Raw genomic sequence first — 27,366 nt, forward strand, 5'->3', positions numbered from 1 at the left:
TGAGGGTTATATCCATTGTTTAGAGCTATGGCTTTGATGATATTCTTTTCTTTATGTTGTTCAACTGGTTCAAGTGGAATTTTATGCAGGCGATTCAGCATGGGCCTGAAGTATGCCATCTTATGTTTGTTTGGATGACAAGATGAGCTGTTGATGCGCACACATATGTGGCTGTTTGCTTTCTATAAATTTCAAAGTGATGTTTCTGGTTTTTGTTGGATATTTTTAAATTTAATAAATTGATGCTGTTATTGGATTTATGTTCGACAGTGAATTTGATGTTATTGTGCATGTTGCTCAGCTCGGTTGCTAATGTGTCAATTGCCTGCATAAAAGCAAATCACCACACCATATTTGCAATGAACAGACAGAGCTAGCTAATGCAACCTTTCTACAAAATTTCACTTACTTACTTTCCAGTTTAAAACATAAATAAACACTACTACTTTTAACAACATGCAATCAATAATCTAAACAAAATATTACGTCATAATATTGCTACCTACTCAGTCACACATTACTGCATCTATAAAACTGATTTTTTTTAAAAAAGTGAGCCATATAACATTAATATAATTTCTACTGTCACATCATTCATTTTATCTCATCTCTTTGTTGTTGCCTGTTTATGTCACAGTATTTACACAATACCATATAAGTAACATTCACACAAACTGGTTACTGCATTCTCCGAATTTATTTGAAATTAATGCTCACTGAATATTGTATGCTCACAATGTAATGTTTGTTCTTTATAATATAAATGCCTATAATGTTACCTTAATTCTTTGTAAAAAAATAAAATAAATACACTGTCAAATCAAAGCAATGTATACATTGTAATACATTAACTTCTTTAGTGCTGGTTTACCCCAAAATATAGCTCCCTGCTCAGTCACACTTTATTGCAACTGTAAAATTGATTCAAAATCTCAGTGCGCCATACTATGTTAATATAATTGCTAGTGTCGTTCTATTCATTTTATCTCACCTCCATGCTGTTCCCTGTATATAGCATAGTATTTACCATGTAAGTAGCATTCACACAAACCGGTTACTACATCTGTCAACTTCATCTGTTATGTTATATGCTCATAATGTAAGGTTTATCTTTGTGTTTTATTTGTTCTTGGTGTTACATTTATTCTTTACAAACGTTCATACTGTGAAATCAAAATAATCTATATATCGTAATATCTGTGAGAGAGAACATCTCTGGCGGTGTTGTATTTGTGAAACTTCAATCTTTGTGTCAACTTCACATGTGGCAAATACTTTTTGGTGTGTGTGTATGTGTGTTTTTTGTGCTTTGCACAATATGGTGATATGCAAATCATGTAAGTGCTGCACATACTTTGCAATATTCCAGAAATACAATCCTGTAACTTTGCAAGAAAATTTTGTGGAATTTTCCATGTAAGTACTCTAACTACTTAACCTCATATATTTGTTAACTCTGTATTACATCGTTTGGAGATAAGTTATGTTCACATAGGGTGTTTCTAATATTGTTTTCTACCTTAGGGCACTAACACACCAAGAATATTTCGCTACAGTGGGAGAGTAAAAATCAAAAACTGATGATTATGTAAAGTGAATCTTGTGAACAGCCATCTGATGATGAACTTGTTAGTTTGAAACCATTTATGGCGCTGTTTACTTAAATAAATAGCATTATTAATAGTGTCTAGTTGCTGTCTTCTTCTTTGTAAGAATCAACCTACATTAATTATACATAGCCACAGTCTCACCATGTCAGTTTTAGACAAAATAGCATTAAGCTTCAACCAGTCACACTTCGTTTTTAGCAAAGTAGTTTAGTTAGTCAGTCTTTCTCATGTGTACTGGTGGTCTGTGAAAGGAATCAATAATCATGGATCAGAATTATGGACACATAATGAGAAATGTGATATTAGAGTATAAGAAGACTGTTGGGAAAAAATGAGAAAGTTGGCTATCTATCTGACACAAATCCATTCAGTAGAGAGAAAATGACGATCATGGTAACACTTTAAAATGAAGTGTGTTGTAAAGGACTTGGAATTGGATGCACCAAATGAGTTTGAGAGTTATTAAGTTGTGGAAACTCACTAAAATTCAATTTCATCTGATCTAGGATTTCTTTCTTCCTCTCACTCTCACTTTGTCTTCCTTCTCCCCAACTCCCTACCCTCACCACTTTCCCAATAGGCTGCTGCCTATATTCATAGGACATCATTTTTAGTATTATAAATAATTTTACTTTGTTATCACTACATTATGAGCAGCTTGAAAATGATGACAAATACTACCTACAATTTCTGATGGAAAACTTTTTGTTTCTTTTAACTGCATGATTGCAGGTGCCTAGAGATGGAAGACCCAGTATTCATACATGCACACTCAGTTCTAAAACGACAACGCCCAGAGTGGGTCGTCTATCAGGAGGTGTATGAAACAAATGGAAAGTTATACATGCGAGGAATTACAGCAATAGAGCCTGAGTGGTTACCTGTGTATGCTCCAGCCTTGTGCAACTTTTCGGAACCACAGACTGATCCACCTCCTCATTTTTGCCAGGAAACTGGTGTAGTAAAATGTCACATTACAGGAACATTTGGTATGTTAAAGTTAAGTCGTATGCCCTTGCTTGGTAATTATAGTTTCCTATAATTACTGCCAAGTATTGTGTTGCATAATATTGCTAAGCATTGTCTTGTCATTTCATATTTCCGCAGGACGAGCAGGTTGGCAGTTACCGGTGGTGGAATTGGAGTATCCCACTGGAAGACAACGGTATCAGTGGTTTGCAAGATTCTTACTTGAGGGAGAAGTTTTCCCCAAACTAAAAAGATTTACCAACTCTCTCCTGTCAGCACCAGCAACAATGAATAAGACATGGGCAAAGTGAGTTTATAGTAGCTCATATGTGAAAAAATTTAAATAGAAACAATATATGTAGTAGTGGCATTTCACAATAGTTTGGACGAGATGTGTATTTCAAGATTCTAATCCTAATGAATGCAGCATATGAAATTAAAGGTAATTATATTCGTTTTCCAAATAAAATTAATCAGAAGAAAACCATGCACCAAGGCTGGTGTTCCAGTAAAGATGAATACTAAAATTCTTGTAAGGCATGTGACCTGCCCCTCCCCTTTCCCCTCGTGCAGACTCACCACAAGTATGTAGCAAGGTGTGGCATTTTATAGACATTTTATTTTTTCTAGTACATTTTGGCACTTTGAAAGTAGTTTATGTATTAGAAAATATGGGATGATAAGAAGACGAAATTGGAAATTTGTGGTAAGGTCTTGTGGGACCAAACTGCTGGGGTCACCAGACCCTAATCTTTCACACTGATTAATCTAACTTAAACTAACTTACACTAAGGACAACACATACATCCATGCCCAAGAGAGGACTTGAACCTCCAACGGAGGCAGCCGCGCGGACTGTGACAAGGCGTCTCAGACCGTGTGACGATAAGAAGAGGAAAATTGTGGCATTCTCAGGCAGCTTGAGGCTGCGTACTCATGTATTTCTTGAAAGAAAAACTTCTCAATACCTGTAAAATAATAGTCGTAACACAGGGGGTAATAACCAACAATAACAAACATAATGGAACCAACATTTTATTGGCAGTCAACTGTAGTGTGCTTTACGCTACTATTCCATGCCCTTCTTTCGAGAGGCCTACTTTTTTTCTGATGTTATTTCTGAAATTAGTGAAGGAATTTTAAATCTGTCTTGTGATTCCATCGAAATGCGTATTTTGGTCACCAAGTGAGTTTCATTTTATTGAAGTAAAATAATGTCAGTGGTCTTTATAAAACGTACAGGGTGTACATAAAGTCCGGGAGCACTCTCAATTATTTATTGCACAAGAACTAAACATTCTACAGATATCATACATATTGCATTTTGAAGACAATATCTGAAAGTTTTTTTTTTTTTACAAACATTCTATACGCGAACCATGAGTGACCCAGCAGACATCAATACGGTAATTGAATTCTTGCCATACCTGTCCCAGCATGCCATCGTCGACTATGGCAGTTGCTTCCCGTATTCTCTCCTGGAGCTATTGTACATCACATGATAGAGGCAGTACATACACCAGATCTTTAATGTGTCCCCACAGAAAAAAAGTCACACAGAGTGAGATCTGGTAATCGAGGAGGCCATTTTCAACTCCACCACACAGTAAGCTTACTCCACACGTGGACTCGGCCTTTTTGTGACTAACGCTGACTATCGGCAAATTTCCAAACTATTCTGTAGCAGTATGCACGGAAAAAAAACTTTCAGGTTTTCTCTTCAAAATGACATGTGTATGATATCTGTGCAATGTTTGGTTCTTGTGCAATAAATAATTGAAATGTTGCTGGACTTTATGTACACGCTGTATATCCATTTGGCTTGCTGTCTCCATCTAAAAACAGTTCATTGCAAAAGATGTTGATGTTAGTACTAAGATTTTTGCTCACATGGTTAGAAATACCGAAGTCCTTACTTTTTTTTGCCTTTACTTACCCTTGAGCTCTCAAAATTTGTCAGGGAAAAATGCTAAAACTTGTCTGGAAATCAGGGTATTTCACTTGAGGAGACTTGTGGCAACCCTGTATTGCAGAAGGCCGGAATTTACCAAATATGCTTGTCAGTGTGGTGTGGCTAACATAGGACGGACCACACACACCATGAAGAATATTGCACTGAACGTCAGTGTTGCACATGCCTTTTTGCTACCAAACAAGTCTGCTATTGCCAGTCACTGTATTTCCACTACACATTCAATTGAGTATTATAAAACTGTGACTCTGACCACAACTACATCTTTTTGCGACTCCAGTGTTAAAAAATCCATGGAAATACACCTGGCAGAAAATCTGATGAACTGTGATGGCAGCTGCCAGTTGGACAGTGCATGGAACCCCATAATCTCCACAATTTGGTCTAATCAAAGACAACAAAGTGTACCAGTGGCCTCAGTGAGCTGTTACACAGAGGACACCTGAGTTCCACCAGTGAAGGTGCTGCTGCTTTTAAGTGTGGTCCATCTGTCAACTTGAATTTTGACACGTGCACGGAATACTCACAGCGTGCTTTGTGGGGCAGAATGGAGCAAGTCTTTGTCAGTCTTCAGTTCCTCATCTGAAGATGACAGACAGGTGCCCGGTTGAAAATCGTGCAATGAATTAAATTACGACTGGCTACAAACCCAAAATTTGTTTGAACATATAATTCATCAGGAAAATTTTAAAATTACCATAGGCCTACATGATATCTCAGTTGTTATATCAAATGTGGGTCATGAGATTGAGGAGACTATTTTTGTAAAAGCTAACAAAGCTGCTTTTGTGTGACCAGATGACAAGGATGGATATGTTCTGTCTTATGACTTCAACAAAGTGTCTGTTTTACCTGACCTGACACCTTATAGGAGGGATGAACTGATTTTTGCTATTGGGTTTTCTGGGTACTATATGTGTAAAGTACTTGATTTAAGTGTACTGTTGCCCATTTGATAATTTATTCCTGTTTATAAATGTAGTCTCATTATGATGTGTTATTTGATATTTAATGTCTTTTTATAAATGTAGCCTCATAGAGTGATTGTGGACCTCATGCTGGCGTCCTTTTTTGTGAGGTGTAGATACCATCATGGGGTTGCCTAATAAATTCATGGAATAAATAAGCTTTTATTGTTGTTTTATAGTGTTCTTCGGGTATATTTCAATCATTTTTTGAGCTCTGTAGCAATTACACTTCTTACAGACCAAGTGCTCAGCACCATGTGCCTAACATGCATTAATATTTATAATAGTATGCAGCATAGAATTATGGAAATAATGTCTCATTACCATACAAGCATAATGAAAGCTACCTCCAAAATATTATACCGGGTGGTTGTAGTTAAAATTTCTGTATTTAACACATTATAACATGGTAACTAATTACCATACAAGTACCAAACATGCTAGCATTAATGTACAGAGTATGGGGTGCATGATTTCTGTGCGTCACAGTGCCACCATCCAGTTCCAACTATGGCCACCAGGTGCTGTGATCAGTCATCATGATTCATGGTCTTAAACACCTGACCAGTCACATTGAACTTGTTGACGTGTCAACATGAGCTTGGACAAAACAAACGGGGCATTATTGGTGAAGTTCTGTTATCAAAACAACAGTAACACTGCAGCTGCATTTCGAGAATATCACTAGCTGAAAAGATTGCAAATAGGTCCACTTTCTCCACCTGCTGTACGAAGTATGATGAAGTTCAAATCAGCTGGAGAAGTGGGCATCACTCCGGGAAGAGGTCAACGACCAGTTGCACCACAGGTGGCTGACGAAATCACTGTTGCTATGGCAGACAACGCTGCATGCAATTCCCGATTGTCAGGCAGTGAGCACGCAGTGTCGCGACAGATGAACATCCTGTGGTTCACTGTACAGAAGGTTCTTTTAATCATTCTCAAATGGTATCCATATCATACAGCAGCTTGCAGCTCAGGACGCACAATGACATGTTGACTTCACTCTCCACTTTCTCGCAACGATTGAATTGGACGAGGGCTGGCCCTGGACTATCCTATGGACAGACAAAGCTCATTTTTCTTTGACGGGTGGGGTGAACAGATGGAACTGTCGAGTGTGGGGATCTTTCTTTTTTGAAGAGGTTGGCACTCATGGACCAATGACGTGCAGTGTGACTGGCAAGCGTCACTGCGGTATTCTTCGCCTGCATGTCATACTCGCCCTAAAGAAGAGAGACGCAATGAACTCGACAGTTTTCATGCAAGATGGGGCCCCACTGCACATCATTCCTGGAGTTTACCTTCTTCTCCGAAATACATTTGGAAATGACCAAATTATCATCTGATCATTTCCAATTACTTGGCCGGCACAATCACTTGACCTCGCTCCCTGTGATTTTTGGTTGTGGGGCTACCTGAAGGACAGGACATACCAGGGGAACATTCACACATGTACTGATCTGAAGTGCAGCATATCAAGAGAGGTAGCCAGCATACCTACGGACATGCTCCGTTCTGCTGTGCAGAATGCCATCCTGTGCTTTCAGACTCTTTAGGAGACTGATGGGCATCATATTGAGCCCCTTTTGTAGCGGTAATGGTACTAGCAAGTAGTGGTATGATGTACCGTAGCAGCGTATTAAAAGTGTTTCAATTGAATTGATTTTGCATTATATTTCTTCCCCATGTCCTTGACATTAATGCTACCAAGTTTGGTACTCTTATGGTAGTTAGTTTCCATGTTATAATGTGTTAAGTAGGGAACATTTAATTATAACTACCCGGTATATCAAATTGGTAACAAAACTTCAGAAGATTTTCTCAAACTAGCAAAACAGTTTTCTTCCATGTCTTTTCTCTGTCACATGTTGAACAGAGTTAAACTGATTTATTTTGTATGGAAAAATAAAATTTTAGATTGTCATTAGTAGTTATCCTAGCTGTATTAGTTACTATAATGATTTGTACGTGACAGCTGGTAAATAGCAGAAGCAGTGGTAAGTTGAACTTTTAAATGTCGCACCCAAAAAAAAAAAAAAAAAAAAAACTGTGAAATGAAATGTCTCAGTAGTAAAGTTTTCACAGCATAGTAGATAAATGGCGACAGAGTCTCAAAGCAACATTTCAGCAATTTTACTACTCATCAATGCTTGGCTGGTAACTGGAGATGATTTCATCAGTGCAGTTCACTAAGCAAGCTTATGTTCTCAGTTATATTTAGTACATCTCAATTTGGGCTTCAGGAGGGATGCTTCAATGGTAATCCCATTAATACCTTCATTCACCAAATTTAACAAGTCTTAAATAACGTAGTGTTGACTGTAAATGCCAATCGGGAACTCCAAACAGAAGAAATATGGGAATTGAGCGAGGTGGCCCAGTGGTTAACATACTGGACCGGCATTCAAAAGGATGATAGTACAAACCTGCATCTAACCATCTTGATTTAGGTTTACCGTGATTTCCCTAAATTGCTTCAGGCAAATGCCAGGATGGTTCATTTGAAAAGGGCATGGCCAACTTCCTTTCCCATCCTTCTCTAATCTGATGGAATAAATGACCTCGCTGTTTGGTCCCCTTTCCCAAATTGACCAAGAAATATGGGAAATATATGCACAGCAGTGAGTGTTTATGATTTTAGGAAATTTGAGTTTCTGTTTTTAAACCATATTGCCAGATGAGTTACTGCATATATGAGCTCACTGATTGGGTGTTAAAAGAGCAATAATTATATGTATAATATAGAGCATATAAAAATCATCTGTTTTTCGTAAAGAATAGTTCTGATATCAGTAAAATCAAACAATGGGAACTCCAGGTAGGAATATCAACAACATAGGAAAACAGATTGCTACTTACCATAAAGAAGACACATCAAGTTACATACAGGTATGATTAAAAGACACTCATATGAAGCTTTGGACCACAGCCTTCACCAGTAAAGAGAGACACACACAACATTCATGCACACACAAGCAAGCATGCCTCATGCACACATGACCACCAACTCCAGCATCTCAGGCCGAGATGCTGGAGTTGGCAGTCCTGTGTGCATGAGGTGTGCTTGTGGCCGAAAGCTACATGTGAGTGTCTTTTAATCATGCATGTCTGCAACTTGACATGTCTTCTTTACAGTAAGTAGTAATCTATGTTTTCCTATATTGTTGATATCAGTAAAAGGTATTCACACACATTAACCTAATGGTTTTGGCACAACCTATTGTACTGATGTGCATAAAGTGTACATTTCCAATACCTGATTTGACACATAGCTGCTGTGGCTTTGAAGATTGTTCATGTATGAATTATTGTGCTAGTAGATGAAAAAGAAAGATTGGAAATTTTTGGTTCTACAGTGTTTATTTTGTAAATTTTCTGAAACATAGCAAGAGCAGGCATTCCCTGTAGGGCAGCGTCTCGTAAAACTAAGTTTTTGAAAACAGCAACAAGTCGCACTTTGTATTTTTTTATTTACAGGTTTTGCTCTTCAAATGAACAAGAGACTCATCAGAATATACAGTTTAAAGTTGGCTGTCAGCATTCAAGATTGCGTTTAAAGTTGGCTGAGTGCTCTACAGACTGAACTGACTATAGTGTAGTACTTAAACTTACATTTAAAGTACAATTAAACTTCAGTAGTAAATGATGATATTGACAGTGCCAATGATGCAAGATCACCTGCAGCAGCAGAGAGTTAAAAAAATCATTATAAGCCCTTATGATAGTTAGAGAGATTCAGGAACAATGTTCCAAGGTGTTATATGAAAGCAATATTTACAGTGTCCAGTAAATAAATGCATGATTATAGATGAGAAAATTGACAGACCAATAGTTAGGGACAGGTAAAAATCATTCTATTTTATGGGTGGTGTTGATGTTTCAGTATACCAACTTTGATTTTATTTTTTCCATTTTTGGAAGAAAATGATGACTTGTCTTTTTAGTGCCAGATTTGTCTCATTTTTGTCTTCTTTCGTTGTATAAAATGACAGTTCAAGAAAACATAACCCTGCAGCCGCACACTGTTGACAGTGAAGAAAACAGTCTCTTCTAAGACATTATCCTGTGGATCAACAACACATCACTGTAATATCAAAACAGCCGCTAAGAGTCTAAATTTGAATATGGAAGACAAATTGCCTTCAGCACAACACAGATATTTGACAAGGTCCATATACTCTGCTTTATGAGAAGTTTTTCCATTAAATTATGAAACTACTTGTATCCAAGGGCAAGGAGGGTCATGAACCCCCCTAGCTCTCAGGGAAAGGAACATGATTTAAAAGTCAGTATTGTGCAGGGTTTTAACAGGGTTGGAACTGGAAATTTGTTGTGACTATTTACAAGTCACCATTCATCTTCCAAAATACACTCTAAGATGGGCGGCGAGGGGGGGGGGTGCCTTAAGGAATTGTCCAAATAGGACAAATAGTGGTACATGTGATGTACATGTACACACGAACAGATCATTACAATTTCAGAACATTTGGATGATTTATTCAAGAAAAAGGGCTTCACAAAGTGAACAAGTCAATAATTTGGTCCACCCCTGGCTCTTATGCAAACAGTTATTCAACTTGGAATTGACTGATAGAGTTGTTGGATGTCCTCCTGAGGGATATCATGCCAAATTCTGTCCATTTGGCACATAATACCATTAAAACCTCAAGCTGGTTGCAGGAACTTGCTCATAATGCTCCAAATGTTCTCAATTGGGTAGAAATCTGGTGACCTTGCTGGCCAAGATAGGGTTTGGCAGGCAGAAAGATAAACAGTTGAAACTCTCTCCCTGTATCTTGCTGAAATGTAAGCCCAGGATGGCTCGCAATGCAGGGCAACAAAATGGGGTGTAGAATGTCATCACGGTACAGATGTATTGTAAGGCTGCTGCTGTGAAATGCAATGTCACTCTTTCCCTCCTGGTTGTGGGGCCGTATGATGGGCAAAATTGAGTTTGGTATCCCATCACTGTCTGGGGCATCTGCAGGCATGTCTTCACTTGTCACTGCAACCCACTTTCCAACAGGACTCATAACTGAAACAATTCTGCTCCACTCAGTGAGATTCCAGGCCAAACTACTTTTTTTGTCTGTCCCCATTCTAGTGATGTAAAATAAATGCCACATTGCTCCAGTTTTGGAGAATTTCATTACTGTATGTTATTAGTATTGATAAAGTGTGTAGAAATTTAATCAGGTGACATAGTGAATTGAGGCATCTCAGCTGAAAATAATGGTGTTCTTGAAATTATTATATTTAGTCCCTTAATTAAATATTAAATATTACAGTCTTCCTAACTGAAATCAGTTTATTGCAGAAATATAGTGAATAACCAACCATTATTGCTAAGCACAAGTGTATCAGGAGGTACTGACTGATATTTATTGAAGTTCCCTAATATGAAACTGAGAGTATGAAATGCATTGAGAGAGATAAGAAAGAACATGAATTCATAAAGTATGTTCCACAACAGACAGTAATCATAAGGAAGCTGAAATGATTGTTTATTCATAATAATAATATGGATCTGTTGTTTTAAGGAATATATTGAAAGAAAAAGTACATATGCAACTCAGAAATATTCTGTAAAAATACACAAAAATTGTATTATTTTGTACTTCGATTTTATAGATTCTCAAGAGAAGTAAATTTTGATTACAACTAGCAATTTGATTACAGCTTACAGCCAAGAACAGAAATTTTGCTGAGGGTTCTTGCATCTGAAGGAGCAGACTCGCGCAGAAAACTTCTTGATGTGTGGAAAGACAACCCAAAGTGTAAGTCATAATTATTAGTGCTACCTACAATGAGAAATAAGTATGATGATTTAGTAACTGTATTTACAATGTAAGACACCATGGATGTTTTTAAGTGTATTTTCAAAGAGGAGGCATTGAGTGGCAGACAGATTATGTAGAAATAAGACTTTTGATATTATAAGCTATCAGACGAGAGTCCTCCTTCAGATGTAGGAGGAAACATGCACTTTCATACACACATGGTTGCTGTTGTCTCCAGGCACTAAGACTATTCTACATCTAAAGGAGGACTCTGTCCAGTAGCTTATAATATCACACATTCTTCTTTCAATGTGCCTGTCTGCCGCTCGGTGCCTCTGCTGTGTGGTGCGTAGCAATCTATTTCATATTGTTCTGATTCCAGCACCAATTTTCCATTGTTTGAAAAATTTTCAAAGCTTATTCATGAAATATTTGTTCAAGTATTTAGTATGTTTAATTAAAGGCATTTTATATACACTATCAGCTGCAATATAAACATTATTGTAATGTACTATTAGTTTATGATTATGTGGACCATGTTTGGCAGTGGGCTAAAAGTCGTTATAACATGTTGCTTTCTCATGTATTAAACACAGTTGCCTTAATATTGACTTAAATGAGAAAACTTTACACAATAATAAGGCAACTATTGTTTAATAAATATGAAAGCAAGGTGCTAAAATGAATTTTTGTTCAGTGCCAGAAGATGGTCCACATATACCAAAATTAGTATTGCATTTCAATAAAGTTTACACAGCAGCTGATGGTATTATAAACATGTCTCTCATTAAAGTTTATTTAGATGAGACTCTCACAATTATTCTAATTTCAGTTGGTTAGTTTCCACATGTGACTGAACTGCTAAACCATACAGTACCTACTTGCTCTAAATTTTATTGTAAACAACATTAATATATTTTTCATTTAAATGATCATTTCAGAGAAAAACTTTTCACTATTTCCCAAGGAGATCAGTGGTAAATTTCTAAAAGTGATAATCCTCTGGTTAACAATGTATCAAAGACTATCATAGGGATAATGGAAATAAAAGTGTATGCTGACGTTTGCTTTTAAAACCAGAGGTTCCTTTATCCTATTTAGGTAAATACTGACAGAAAAGTCATTCCTTGTCAGTTCAACCAGGGGCTCCAGCTCGTAGTCTCAGATTTGGCTGAAGTTGAGCACATGAATGCTACCATGTGTGGAATGCTCCCCTGAAAATTAGTTCTGAATTATCGCTTGTGAAAAAAGGTGGTGTGACCCGGAAAATACAACCTGCACTGGGCAATCTATCTTCAGAGCAAACCTCAGGGCTTAATATCTTAGGAACTATTCCTCACAATCAAATGAAATTTTTATCACCGAGTAACATCCACTGAAGGAACACACACAATGTATCAAAACACCCAACATCTTTCTGGAAAAAGTAAAAAATGCAATAAAAAATGTAACATGTTAAAAAATATACATATATTTAGGTACCTGCCATGCCAAATGTAATTCACTCAGGAAGGGGATAGCATTTTTCTAGTAAGCCTGATGTGGGCTAAATACATCATTACCATACTTTCCACACATACTGAGTTACATGCTCAGGAAAATACAAAAACTGAAAAATCACCAGAAAAATGTAGGCTTTCAAAGTGTGGTAGCACAAAAGGGACAAGTGCTATCCAACCCAAATTTTGTACACTGCGTAAGTAGATCATAATGTAACATCTCTCAAAATTTCACTGTATTATTGCAAGGCATTTGTGGATCACAGAAGTTGACAGAGATACATTTGGTGATATGACCATTGTTGCAGAACACAATTTGGAAAAAAAATGTCTTAAACTCTTCTTATTCCCCCACCCCCACCCAAATTGTTTAATTACTAAGCAACAACATATAGGTAGAAATCAAGCAATGGAAAATCCAGGATGGAACGTAACCTATATTAGAGAGGAAAGTACCTTCTCACTACAGAGTGGTTTCATTTTTCTGAGACTGCAGACGTGTGTGTGTGTGTGTGTGTGTGTGTGTGTGTGTGTGTGTGTGTGTGTGTGTGCACGCACGCGTGTGTGTATGTAAGTAATTGTGTGAATCTTTTTGTTACGCCTATTGCGACTCAACATCTCTGCTATATGGTGAGTAGCAATTTTCCTCTCTAATATTGTAACATAGTCCTGGGTGTTGTGTGGTGTCAACTATAAAGGAATTGCAGTATGGCGGCCGAAAGCCCCCGCATGGGGCCTCCCGGCCAACAATGCCATACACTCATTTCCATATATATATATATATATATATATATATATATATATATATATATATATATGTCTAAAAAGAAAGATGATGAAACTTACCAAACAAAAGCGCTGGCAGGTCGATAGACACACAAACAAACACAAACATACACACAAAATTCTAGCTTTCGCAACCAATGGTTGCCTCGTCAGGAAAGAGGGAAGGAGAAGGAAAGACAAAAGGATATGGGTTTTAAGGGAGAGGGTAAGGAGTCATTCCAATCCCGGGAGCGGAAAGACTTACCTTAGGGGGAAAAAAGGACAGGTATACACTCGCACACACACACACATATCCATCCACACATACACAGACACAAGCAGACATTTGACATATGTCTGCTTGTGTCTGTGTATGTGTGGATGGATATGTGTGTGTGTGTGCGAGTGTATACCTGTCCTTTTTTCCCCCTAAGGTAAGTCTTTCCGCTCCCGGGATTGGAATGACTCCTTACCCTCTCCCTTAAAACCCATATCCTTTTGTCTTTCCTTCTCCTTCCCTCTTTCCTGACGAGGCAACCATTGGTTGCGAAAGCTAGAATTTTGTGTGTATGTTTGTGTTTGTTTGTGTGTCTATCGACCTGCCAGCGCTTTTGTTTGGTGAGTTTCATCATCTTTCTTTTTTTATATATATATATATATATATATATTGATCAGCACAACCTATCATTAAGTGTTTAATGCGCCTTAACTGCCAAAAACCAGTTGCTTGTGCTTTCAGCAGAAGTTTTCCTATGCTGTAGCTACTGTATTCTGTATATTGAATGTAAAATTGTACTGCCTTCCTAACACACTGGTAGGAACTGTAACTGCCATAAGAATATGTTACAAAGGAATCCAACACATCTGTCAAATGTGTCCATTGAAATGATCTTGCTGGTCCTACTGGTGCCATGAAGTTCACTAGTACATCACCTTCTACTTCACAACCATGCAAAGTACCATTTGTTGTCATAAATAGCAACAACATAGCAACTTGGTTGTATGTTGTTACATTTGCTTCTGAATCCATGATCGGACATGTTGAAGACACATGGTGTGCAAGAACTTATAATTATAACCAGACAGTCTGCTCAACTGCACATTATCAGTGTCTGCTGGAGAAAAGTGATGGTGGCTCCTTGTGCCTGCAATAGCTTTAACATGTTCCATTCTGCTTTTTAGCAACTCTTCGATAGATTTCACCTCAACCTCCAAAACATGAAATGATCGTATGGCGGAGGTATTTTTCTGTACCCAGGTAGATAATTGCAGACGTGATAGAATGTTGTGTTCTGGGCGATGCTACAGACTAGGTCATGGAGCCATATGCTTAATTACATCACCAATACCATCACAAACATTTTTACCGTGACTTGTGAAGAAATTCCACTCTGCATTAAAATGAAAATCATGATACGCATGGTACGCACATTGAAATTTGAACTTTTATCTTTCAGGAACATTGGAATTGTTTCTATCTTTTGTAGTTTGGAAGCAATAAATGTTTGAAATCTGTTGCCTCTTTTTGAATACCCCTGTATTTATCATTTTCTGTTGCAAAAAGCCCTTGACAATTTTTTCCAATTTTACAATAGTTTTGTTAATACACACTGCTGAAAGAAATATGACACTATAGAAGATGCTAAACCCCAGAATTCAAACAAAATCAAAATGTTGTTCATTTTAATTACTACTCTTCATAATGTTTCCTGGATGGCCACAACATTCAGCTTCCATTTGATTCAGCTTTCAGCTTTAATTACTTGTTCAGTTTGGTTACTTTGACTTTCAACACTACAGTCCAGCTAATGAAAGCACTTGGCAATATGTCCCATGAATGACATTAACTGTTAAAATGAAGTTGTTATTCAATTTTAATTACTGTTCAATAATTTTACTTTAGACGGACATTGCCATTTACACTTTACAATTCTTGACTTTAATGTTAATGAATGAACCTTTCCTGTAATTAAGATTTCACTCGCCTGCAATTATCTTTGCTCAGTGCCCAGTATGATTCCAAAATATATATTTGGTGGTTGTGTGAATGCTATTTATTTACATTTTAAGGGTCCGTTGACATTATTTATAAACTATGACATTTTTCTTTGTCATATATGTGATGCAACTGCGAGGGACGTCGAGCACGTCCCACGTGTCCTCCGATCGATCCACTGCTGTGGCCGCCCTGGGTACTGCCTGCAGTGAGGTTGACCCCTCACCCCTGGTGGAGTTGGAGATCATTCCAAAGTCTGGCAGGCAGCGAAAAACTTTCCAAGGGGCCTATCGTAGGGCCTCCCCGATTCGTTTGACGAACGGGTTTCGGGCATTATTTGTGGCTGACAATGTCTCTGAGCCGGATGCAGTTGTCTACTCTGTTCCAGAGGAAGCTTCTTGGCCCTCAAGGTCTGGGCATTCACAGAGCGTGGGTTTGCTGGTAGTTGGGAGCTCCAACGTTAGGCGTGTAATGGGGCCCCTTAGGAACATGGCTGCCAAGGAGGGGAAGGAAGCCAGTGTGCACTCTGTGCGCATTCCAAGGGGTGGGAGTCATTCCGGATGTGGAAAGGGTGCTTCCGGATGCCATGAAGAGTACAGGGTGCAGCCAACTGCAGATGGTGGCTCATGTTGGTACCAATGATGTGTGTCGCTTTTGATCAGAACAGATTCTGTCTGGTTTCGGGCGGCTAGCAGAAATGGTAAAGACTGCCAGTCTTGCTTCCAAGATTAAGGCAGAGCTCACCATCTGCAGCATTGTCATTAGAACCGACTGTGGTCTTTTGATGCAGAGCCAAGTGGAGGGTCTGAATCAGAGGTCAGGCGTTTCTGTGATCGTGTAGGCTGCAGATTCCTTGACTTGCGCCATTGGGTGGTGGGTTTACGGGTTCTGCTTAATAGGTCAGGAGTCCACTACACACAGGAGGCAGCTACACGGATAGTGGGGGCTGTGTGGAAGGGACTGGGATGTTTTTTAGGCTAGAGGGTCTCAGGGAACCACAGAAGGGGCGTCCGTTTAAAAGTGGGCAGGTAAAACAGAGTAAAGTAGTTGTAGAAATGATTGGTTTTGTAGTTGTAAATTGTCAATGCTGTGTTGGGAAAGAACCAGAGCTCCAAGCTCTAATAGAAAGCACTGAAGCTCAAATAGTTGTAGGTACAGAGAGCTGGCTAAAGCCAGAAATAAGTTCATCTGAAATTTTTTCAAACGATCTAATAGTGTTCAGAAAGGAAAGATTAAATACAGTTGGTGGTGGAGTATTTATTGCTGTCAGGGGTAGTTTGCCTTGTAGCGAAATTGAAGTAGATAGTTCATGTGAAATAGTATGGGTAGAGGTTATATCTGACAATCGGACTAAACTGTTAATTGGCTCATTTTACCAACCCCCCAACTCAGAAGATATAGTTGCTGAACAGTTCAAAGAAAACTTGACTCTCATTTCAAATAAGTACCCCGCTCATACAATTATAGTCAGTGGTGACTTCAATCTACCCTTGATATGCTGGAAATATTATACATTTAAAGCCGGTGGCAGGCATAAAAGTCATCTAAAATTGTACTGAATGCTATCTCAGAAAATTATTTTGAACAATTAGTTCATGAGCCCACTCGAAGCGTAAATGGTTGCGAAAGCATACTTGACCTTTTAGCAACAAATAATCCTGGACAAATAGTGAGTGCTGTGACGAATACAGGGATTAGCGACCACAAGCCAGTTGCTGCTAGGCTGAATACCGTAACACCTACAACCATAAAAAAGAAATGCGAAGTATATCTATTTACAAAAGCTGATAAAAATGCTCTTAACACCTTTTTAAGAGACAGTCGTCACTCCTTCCAATCTGATCATGTAAGTGTAGAAAAGTTATGGAATTTTTTCAAAGAGATAGTATCAGCAGCAATTGAGAGATATATACCACATAAAGTAATAAGTGATGGTACTGATTCCCCATGGTACACGAAACAGGTCAGATTGTTGTTGCAGAAGCAACAAAAAAAAGCATACCAAATTTAAAAGAACGCAAAATCCCCAAGATTGGCAAAGTTTTACAGAAGTTTAAAATATAGTGCGTACTTCAATGCTAGATGCTTTTAATAACTTCCACAACAGAAATTCTGTCTCGAAATCTGGCAGAAAACCCAAAGAGATTCTGGTTATACATAAAGCACACCAGTGGCAAGAGGCAATCAATACCTTCACTGCATGATGACAACGGTGCCACTAAAGTATAGTTATTAAACATGGTTTTCCAAAGCTCCTTCACCAAAGAAGACAAAGTAAATATTCCTGGATTCCAGTCAAGAACAACTGTCAAGATGAGAAATATAGAAGTAGATATCCTCGGTGTACCAAAGCAGTTTAAATCACTTAATAAAGGCAAGGCCTCCGGTCCAGATTGTATACCAGTCAGGTTCCTCTCAGAATATGCTCATAAAATAGCTCCATATTTAGCAATTATATACAACCACTTGCTTACAGGAAGATCTGTACCTAAAGACTGGGAAATTGCTCAAGTCACTCCAGTACCCAAAAAGGGAAGTAGGAGTAATCCGCTGAATTACTGGCCTATATCACTAATGTCGATTTGCAGTAGGGTTTTAGAGCATATACCGTATTCGAACATTGTGAAGTACCTCGAAAGTATACTGTATTCGAACATTATGATGTCCTTCAAAGAAAACGATTTATTGACATATAGTCAGCACGGATTCGGAAAATATCATTCTTGTGAAACAAAACTAGCTCTTTACACTCCTGAAGTAATAAATGCTATTGACAGGGGATGTCAAATTGATTCCATATTTTTACATTTCCAGAAGGCTTTCGACACCTTTCCTCACAAGCGTGTTCTAACCAAATTACGTGCCTACAGAGTATCGCCTCAGTTGTGCGACTGGATTCATGATTTCCTGTCAGAAAGGTCACAGTTCGTAGTAATAGACGGAAAGTCATCAAGTAAAACAGAAGTAATATCTGGTGTTCCCCAAGGAAGTGTTATAGGCCCTCTATTATTCCTGATCAATATTTTCCAGGCTCAGGTGCTTTTGGCTCACCTCAGATGGTCATGTTTCTACGATCACAGCACAGCACTTAAGCTCTTATTTATCTTTGGCCAAAATTCATAACGAATGGTGGTGACCACGTGGAATATGAGTAGCCGTGTTAGGTTGTTTGCAGATGATGCTGTCATTTACTGTCGTGTAAAGTCATCAGATGATCAAAACGACTTGCAAAATGATTTAGATAAGATATCTGTATGGTACGAAAAGTGGCAATTGACCCTGAATAAAGAAAAGTGTTAAGTTGTTCACATGAGTACTAAAAGAAATCAGCTAAATTTCGATTACGTGATAAGTCACACAAATCTGAAGGCTGTAAATTCAGCTAAATACTTAGGGATTACAACTACAAATAACCTAAATTGGTATGATCACATAGATAATATTGTGGGTAGAGCAAACCAAAGACTGTGATTCATTGGCAGAACACTTAGAAGGTGCAACAGGTCTACTAAATAGACTGCTTACACTACGCTTGCCTGCCCTATTCTGGAGTATTGCTGTGCAGTGTGGGATCCGCATCAGGTGGGACTGATGGATGACATCAAAAAAATACAAAAAAGGGCAGCTCATTTTGTATTATTGTGAAATAGGGGAGATAGTGTCACAGACATAATACGTGAATTGGATTGGCAATCATTAAAACAAAGGCGTTTTTTGTTGCGGCGGGATTTTCTCATGAAATTTCAATCACCAGTTTTCTCCTCCGATTGTGAAAACATTCTGTTGGCACCCACCTACATAGGGAGAAATGATCAGCACGATAAAATAAGGGAAATCAGGGCTTGCACAGAAAAATTTAAATGCTCGCTTTTCCTGCGTGCCATTCGAGAGTGGAACAGTAGAGAGACAGCTGGAAGGTGGTTCATTGAACCCTCTCCCAGGCACTTTGTTGTGAATAGCAGAGTAATCGCGTAGATGTAGATGCTCAACTGTCATGTTATCATTCTAATTGTATGTCAGAGATGGTGTTTATGATTAAATTTCTATCATCATCAATAAAAGGAAATTTTATCCAATGTAAAAGTTAGGGCTGTCTTTTGTTCTGGATTATCTATGTGCTGAGAAAAAATTTGTCTTACTTTTAAATATAATTTGTTCATTTTTATGATTTTAGAGATTTATGTTTTTCTCCTCCCACCCACACATCTACATGTATGTTCCTCTTGGCCCAAGAGTCCTTCAAAACAGTGCCACTCATCTTATCTCTGTTTTGACATAACTAAAATACAAAAATTATTTTCCAGTTACAAATGTAATATTGTTCTCGGATAAAGCACTGTTCCAAAAAGAATTCATGAATCAATGTAAGCCTTTCAACATATCTGATTCTCTGTAAGATACGTAAAGCATATCAGAATATGAAGTGTCGATGTCTGTCTGCTATCTTTAAGCCAAGGGTTATCTACAGCTCTAACTACAAGAAGTCAAATGAAAATCTTTATATATATATATATATATATATATATATATATATATATATATATATATATATATATATATATATATATATATATAAACTTTTTCTTTTTTTTTGTGAACAAAACTGGAAACATAGTCTCTCTGGTGTTCAACACGCTTCCGTCAGCACATAGGAAATGCACAGATTCCTCTGAAAAAAATCCTTTTGGTTATGTGCACACCACTCGTGCATCTCCTGCTGCACCTCATCATCAGAACAAAATTTCTTTCCTCCGATGTCCTCTCTGAATGGTCGAGATATGGGGTAATCACTAGGTGCAATTACCTTCTGCTTCAAAGTACTGCAGTAGTTGTTCACAGATGTCAGTGTGGCCTTCTTTCAATAGCATCCATCTTGCAGATACTTTGTGAAACTTACGCTAATGTGAAGTGCTGAGCCATGACTAATGTTCAGATTTGTCACTGTTTCATCCGTCATCACAAGATCATTTCCCATCACAATCGCTTCAACGGCTGCAGTGGACTCTGGTGTCACATCATGGTGTGCCTGACCTAGGTGTCTGTCATGGAATTCAAGCAATTTCTGAACTTAAATATTCCATTCGTACATTTTCCGCAGTGATAGACATGCATCACCATACTAGACCTTCATTTGCTGATGGATTTAAATACATTTTGTACCATCATTGCTATCCCAGAGAGCTCATGATTCTTTCGTGAGTTCGTACATGGTGCCTATGGGTCCCCGAGCTATTACTGCCCAGTCTTCATTCCCAAACTGCATTTCCTTCACTGTGCCCCTCCCTCCCCATCCTTGCTCTTTCCCTGCTGCCCCTCATTCCCCACTGCCCCCTCTTTTCCCACTCTTTGTTCTCTCTTATGCCGACCTGGCTATCCGCCTGGTTTCCTGTATTCCTTGCATTTTGTTCCCCTTGCCTTTTCTCTTTCATCCTTACTTTTGGTGTTTTTGATCTCCTTTTGGAGTTTGACCTCCACTGTTACATATTCTGTCTGTAGTGTGAGCCATTTGGGAAAAAACTCCCTCCCTAGTGTCTATAGTGTGTATTCCTCTCCCTCCTTCCTTTCCCACTGTAGCCCCCCTCTGCACCATTAGATCATCAGCATATGTAGCCAGTCTGTCTGGTGGGGCTGTCTTGTACCCATCCATCTGAGCACCCTTACAACACAGGGATCACACTTCTGATACTTGAGCTATTGCCTCCCCATTTATGCCTAGGATTACAGAGCATTGGCACTCCCAGCAACAGCCACCATGCTGTAAGGCCCATGCTGTTTCCAGGTGGCACCCATGGGGAGAGACCCTGACGAGTGGTGGTATCAGGGCAGATGCTTTGTGTGCAAAACGACCCTGTGGCCAGCCCTTCCCTGGCCACACCCTGGGAGGAGAGCCAAACTTGCCAGCTTGGAGTGAAACAATTTCCACGGTATCTGGTCTGTAGTAGGACGGATGGGGATACATTCACCACCACAAAGCCGTAATTTTTTGCAGAAAATATCAAAGACAAGTTTGGTGAAGCGGAGAGTCTCAGGAAGATGCGGTCAGGTTCCTTTTGATCAAAACCTCTTCTGCTACCCAGTTTGCAGCTCTTCGTGCTTGTGATCGTCTTGATGATGCCCCATTGTACATTACACCTCACTATTCATTGAATAGGGTCCAGGGAGTCATTTTTCACAGGGATCTCATCCTTCAAACTGATGAGGAATTCCGGGTCAATCTGAAATGATGGAGCATTCATTTTGTTTGGTGCATGCAGAAAAGTTGTTAAGACAACCGCACCGATGTAGGCGCCCTTATTCTGGCTTTTCAGGGAGATACTCTCCCAGAGAAGGTAAAGGCTGTGTGTTATTGGTGTGACATGAAACAATATGTCCCACCACCCATGAGGTGCTTTCGGTGCTTGTGTTTCGTGCACATCTTCCCGATGTATGGCGGACCCTCTATGTGGTGACTATGGACATCCACTCCAGGAGGGGAACCCCTGCATTCCGCCACCTGTGTGTGTAAATTGTCACTCTCCACGCTCATCATATTGCCCGGTGTATAAGAAAGAAAAGAAGATATAAGAGTATAAGTCCCTGGATTGTTTATTTTATACTAAGGCTTGTCAGAAATTTAGCTGACTTCATCATGTATCAATGACTTCTGCTTTTGCCTCTGTTATGTCCTTTCCCCCTCCTCCCTCTTTCTTACCCCACTCCCATCCCTTTTTCTCTCCCCCTGCCATGCAGTTCCCCCACCCTCCCCTCCATGTGCCGCTCCCCTACGTGGCTGAAGAAGTGCCCTCCTCCTTCAGCACCCACTAGTGCTAGGGCTCCCTCCCAGGACTTCTTCCTCTGGCTGGAGGCTACCACAACTCAGCCACATGACACACAGTCCATGCACTCCAAAGTTGCCCACTCTCATTTGATTTCAGATCTTGCAGAAGCTTACTGACCCTCTGTGCCCTGTCCTCCTCAACCTATGAAAGAGGAGGAGGAGGACAAGCCCCCATCCCCTTCCCCCGGTTGTTCTATCTCCTCATCTGAGTCATCATATTTATGGATGTCATTCCATCGTCTATGGTGACGTGGTGACCCAGCGGCATGTTTGTCTCCAGCCACATCGCCTCTCATGTGGATACCCACTCCATGATTATTCAGTGGAACTGTAATGGATACTACCGTAACCTCCCAGAGCTGCAATCACTTATTGTCTTTTACTCAGCAGCTTGTGTCATTCTTCAGGAATCTCATTTTAATGACCCTTCGTGGGTTCTGTGCTTTCTATGTGAAACAGGTCAGCCGCACAACAGCTCCGGTGGCTTCTGCACATTGGTCCATACAGATATTGTTAGTACATGGATCCCTCTTCATACTCAGTTTAAAGTGGTTGCCATTCAGGTCTGCTTGGACTCTGCTGTCACAGTTTGCAATCTCTGTATCCCTCCTGACAAGCCACCTACATCTGCTGCCCTAACTCCCCCTCTCCCTTCCTTGGAGATTTTGATGCCTATCACTCTTCGTGGGACGGAACTCCGTCATCTAGCCAGGGGTTCGTCATTGACCAATTTCTTGTGGACCATCACCTGTGCCTTCTTAATGGTGGGTCTCCTACTCACTTCAGTGCTGCAAATGGCACTTTCTCTGCCATTGATCTTTCACTCTCTTCCCCTTCCCTTCCCTTCTTCCTTCCTTACACTGGCTGCCACACAATGACCTCTGTGACATGACCACTTCCAGTTGATTCTTTGGTTCCCTTTCCACCCTCTGATGACCAGTTTACCTCACATGGTCTTGCCATCATGCTGATTGGCCTCTATATATCTCCCAGATCACATTTCCACACTCTTTGTCAGGTTGTATTGATGAAGTCATCCATAATCTGTCAGAAAAAGATAATCCACATTGCTGGCATTGCCATTCCCTGCTTGATGGGCTTCGTTCGTCTACAGCCAGTTCAGTGGTGGAGCATGGTTATTGCCACTGCTATCTGTGATCATCACTTCTACGCGGTGAACCTTTTACTGAATGGGAACTTCCGGCTTTTGCTTCTTCTGGCTCTCCCTTCTTCCCATGATTCAGCTTTTGGCCCTGATTCCACCCATAACCAGTAGGTTCAACACCTCAGTCCTCCTCAATGCCAGTATCTCCTCCAGATGTTTAAATGTATTTGGCTCCAAGGCATTTTCCCCTCTCAATTGATAGACAGCATTGTGGTTCATATCCTTAAGCATGGCAAGGTTCCATCATCCCTGGATTGTTACTGACCCGTCAGCCTGACTAATGTCTCCTGCAAAGCACAAGAATGGATGGTGGCTCATCAGCTCAATTGGGTCTTTGAATCTCAGGACCTTTTATCTCCTTACCAGTGTGGCCTTTGGGAGATATGACCTCGGATCAGCCATCTGCTTCAATTGAAAACTGCAGTTCAGCATGCATTTTCTCAATGCTGCCATCTTATCACAATTTTCTTTGATCTTTGTAAGACTTATGGCACAGCTTAGCACCATCACATCCTCCTTATGCTCCATGAATGGGGTCTTCAAGGCCCCCTCCCCATTATTACTCACCAGTTCCTCTCCCATTGATTGTTCAGAATCCTGTTTGGTGCAGTTCTCAGCTCTCAGTGGACCCAGGAGAACGGTGTTCCACAGGACTCTAATCACTATTAATGGACTTGTGTCCTCTTCCAGATTGTTGGTCACCTTGTTCTCTACGTGGATTATTTCTGTATTTGGGCTAGCTATGACTCGGTGGCCTCTGCAGAATGAGAGCTCCAGAGTGTCATCCAGCATGCTTCCATGTGGACACTTTCACACGGTTTTCAGTTCCCTCCCCTTAAGTTGATGGTGGTGCATTTCTGTTGCTTTACTATGGTCCATCCTAATCCAGAACTTTAAGTTGATGCCCAACACCAGACCGTGGCCCCCCAGCTCCCTTTCTTGGGTCTTCTTTATGACAACAAGCTTACTTGATTGCCCCATATCCGTCCGTCATCTGAAGGTTGGCTGTTTGTATAACCTCAATGTTCTCTGCTTCCTTGCCCACACCTCTTGGGAGGCGGATCATTCCAACCATCTCCGACTTTACCAGGCTGTCTCATCTGGATTATGGTTGTCAAGTTTATGGATCAGCTGCCCCTTCCACACTGCTCCTCTGGGACCCAATTCACCATACTGATATCCTTTTAGCGCTGGGTACCTTTCACACTAGTCCTGTCAATAGTCTTCTGGTTGATGCTGGGATCCTGTATGCTGGATCAGCTGCCCCTTCCACACTGCTCCTCTGGGACCCAATTCACCATACTGATATCCTTTTACCGCTGGGTACCTTTCACACTAGTCCTGTCAATAGTCTTCTGGTTGATGCTGGGATCCATCCCCTTTCAATTTTCCAGTCCCAACTCCTGGTTTCCTGTCTGCTCTTCCCCTACTCTCCACTCCTATTCTATTATTTTTGCTGCTTTGGATCATCGCCTGCCTGTTGCCTCCATTGCTCCAATGGTGTTCCGTTGTTTTTTCCATACACTCTTACAGGAGTTTCAGGATATCATTGTTTTTTACATTGATGGTTCTAAATCTGCTGATCATGTGGGATGTGCCGACACATCTTCTGTTGGCACAGAACACCATCTGTTGTCTGCCTTGAGAGAAGTGTTTACTGCGGAATTGATGGCCATCTATTGGGCCCTGTTGTGCTTTATTAAATGGTCCTCCGTCCCCTGAGTTTTGTTAAGTACAGACTCAATGAGTGGCTTTCAGTCTATTGCTCAGCGTTTTTCCCTCCATCCTCTGGTCTCTGCCAACCATGACCTAGCAGATGCTGCTCGGTTGGTCAACTTCCTTTGGGTCCCTGGCCACATACGTATCTCGGGCAATGAACTTGCTGATCGTCTGGTTGGGGGTTGGCCACCTACCACCACCCCTCTCCCTCCCCCCGTTCTCTGTACCCTACATTAAATTCATTTTTGCTCAATTGTAGGCTGACTGTTGGGAGATTACCCCCCGCCCCCATCTAATAAACTTCACACGCCACCAAGGAGACATCCACAATGGGTGTTCTTCCCTCTGTCTCTCCCAATGGGAATCTGTCATCCTCTGCCATCCTCTTGTTGACCATACTAGGTTGACCTATAGGCTTTTACTCCACAAAATGACCCCCTCCCCCCTTTCCACCTTCCACCTTTCACCTTTGGAGTTGTGGTGGTGTGCCCACGGTGATCCATATTTTGTTGGACTGCCCATGCCTTTTGGGCCTTCACACTAAATATGACATCCCATCTTCCTTGTCTTGGGTATTAGTGGATGACTCTCACATGGTTACATCTGTCCTCAGTTTTATTCATAAAAGTGGTTTGTACTTTCAGGTATGAGTCCTTGAATTTTCCTCTGGAATTTGAGTCCCTCAATTAGCGTAGGCATTGATTATGGAGTCCTTTACCTTGCCTCCGCACTGGCCAGATACTCCCCACCTTTTCTGTACATTCTGTCTGATCTGTTGTGCTGTTTTTTTCCCCCGTTTCTTGTGTATTGTCCCCATTGTATCATAATAATGGTGTGGTACTGTGCGTGTGTCGGGGGGACAATTGGGTGGTGGTGCTGGTGCCCCACCGTGCATAGCATTTCTAGGGCACCCCTGCTCTCCCTATTTCTGCCCACCCCCCTCCTGTTCTTTCTTCATCCTGCTGCCCTGATGTTCCTTTTCTGTCTTTGTTTGCACATTATCCCTTCCCCTTCACTGGACTATGCTGTTTGTGTTATTCCTCCCTTGATTTCTGCCATCCTAGTTCATGGTACTGATGGCCTCGCTGTTTGGTTCCCTCCCCCAAAATTAACCGACCAACCCAGCATACCTTCACTGCTTCGAAAACATATGACAGAATGCTGTTATTCCTTCATGAATGTCGCAAGCAGGGCAGCCATTTTGAGCTGGTATTATGGCCGCGTTTCACAAGTTTGTTGTGTGCTGCTACCCGTAGGGCATTCCGTACTGTGAACTTGCAGAACTTTGGTGTGAAATGTCGATTAACTACACTTTTAAGAGGTTTCCATTTGACTCCTTCTCATAGCTACATTGGTAGTCAAGTCACTGCCCCTTCATTTATTCCAGCCAGCCTCCAATTGCTCATTGGCTTCTGTAGTGGCACGAGAGATAACTAGAGGCAGCACACAACTCAGATATGTGACATACTAGCCGGTTAACCAGATCAGATGACCAGTTTTATTAGTAATTCATATACTACAGAGCAATTTCACTTTTTAATTCATGTATAATAATGAGTAATGTTTCAATGAAAATACGTTATATCTTTCATTATGTAAATAATTTTAATTTATGTTTCAGATTTATTGGAAGCTTATCAAAAATGGCTGCCAGAATCTGCTTATAATGAAGCTGCATTGCTGTGGCCACCTGTATAGAGATATATTGTGATGAGTGTAAAGATAATTGTATGTATTTTTGTAATATTTGTTAAATAAATATTATTTATATTTGTTAATTAATGTAGTGTGTCAGTAACTTCATTTTTCTTGTACCATATTAAAAATAAATTGCAGATTGGTTGCATTGAAATCATCAAGTCTGGCTGTCAAGCTGGAACCTGGATGGTAGGTACTCAGAGAGCACACAGGATAAGGTTACAATTATGGATGGGGCCGTAAACAGTTACTGTGAGTCACACAATCACACACAACTTTATTTTTCTAAGAACCACTGATTTACACATTGCTTTAAAACATCACAACTAGACAATATGGCTGAAGGCCTAGTTAAAGAAAACTTGAGATGCTTTCTGGGCTGAAGGCCCAAAACCACACCAAAAA

At 40.1% G+C, this 27,366-nt stretch overlaps 1 protein-coding gene across 1 annotated transcript in view; it reads left to right on the plus strand.

The window, feature by feature from the left end:
* Positions 1 to 27,041, plus strand: part of LOC124545017 (probable ATP-dependent RNA helicase kurz) — a 133,520-nt gene extending 106,479 nt beyond the window's left edge. Inside the window, exons 13-16 of the mRNA XM_047123794.1 lie at positions 2,343 to 2,599; positions 2,718 to 2,886; positions 11,202 to 11,299; positions 26,885 to 27,041. Coding sequence (XP_046979750.1) covers positions 2,343 to 2,599; positions 2,718 to 2,886; positions 11,202 to 11,299; positions 26,885 to 26,961 — 601 coding nt within the window. The 3' untranslated portion in view covers positions 26,962 to 27,041. The remainder of the gene's footprint in view (positions 1 to 2,342; positions 2,600 to 2,717; positions 2,887 to 11,201; positions 11,300 to 26,884) is intronic.
* Positions 27,042 to 27,366: the final 325 nt, after the last annotated feature.

Source organism: Schistocerca americana, chromosome 8 (assembly GCF_021461395.2).
Source record: "Schistocerca americana isolate TAMUIC-IGC-003095 chromosome 8, iqSchAmer2.1, whole genome shotgun sequence".
NCBI lineage: Eukaryota > Metazoa > Arthropoda > Insecta > Orthoptera > Acrididae > Schistocerca > Schistocerca americana.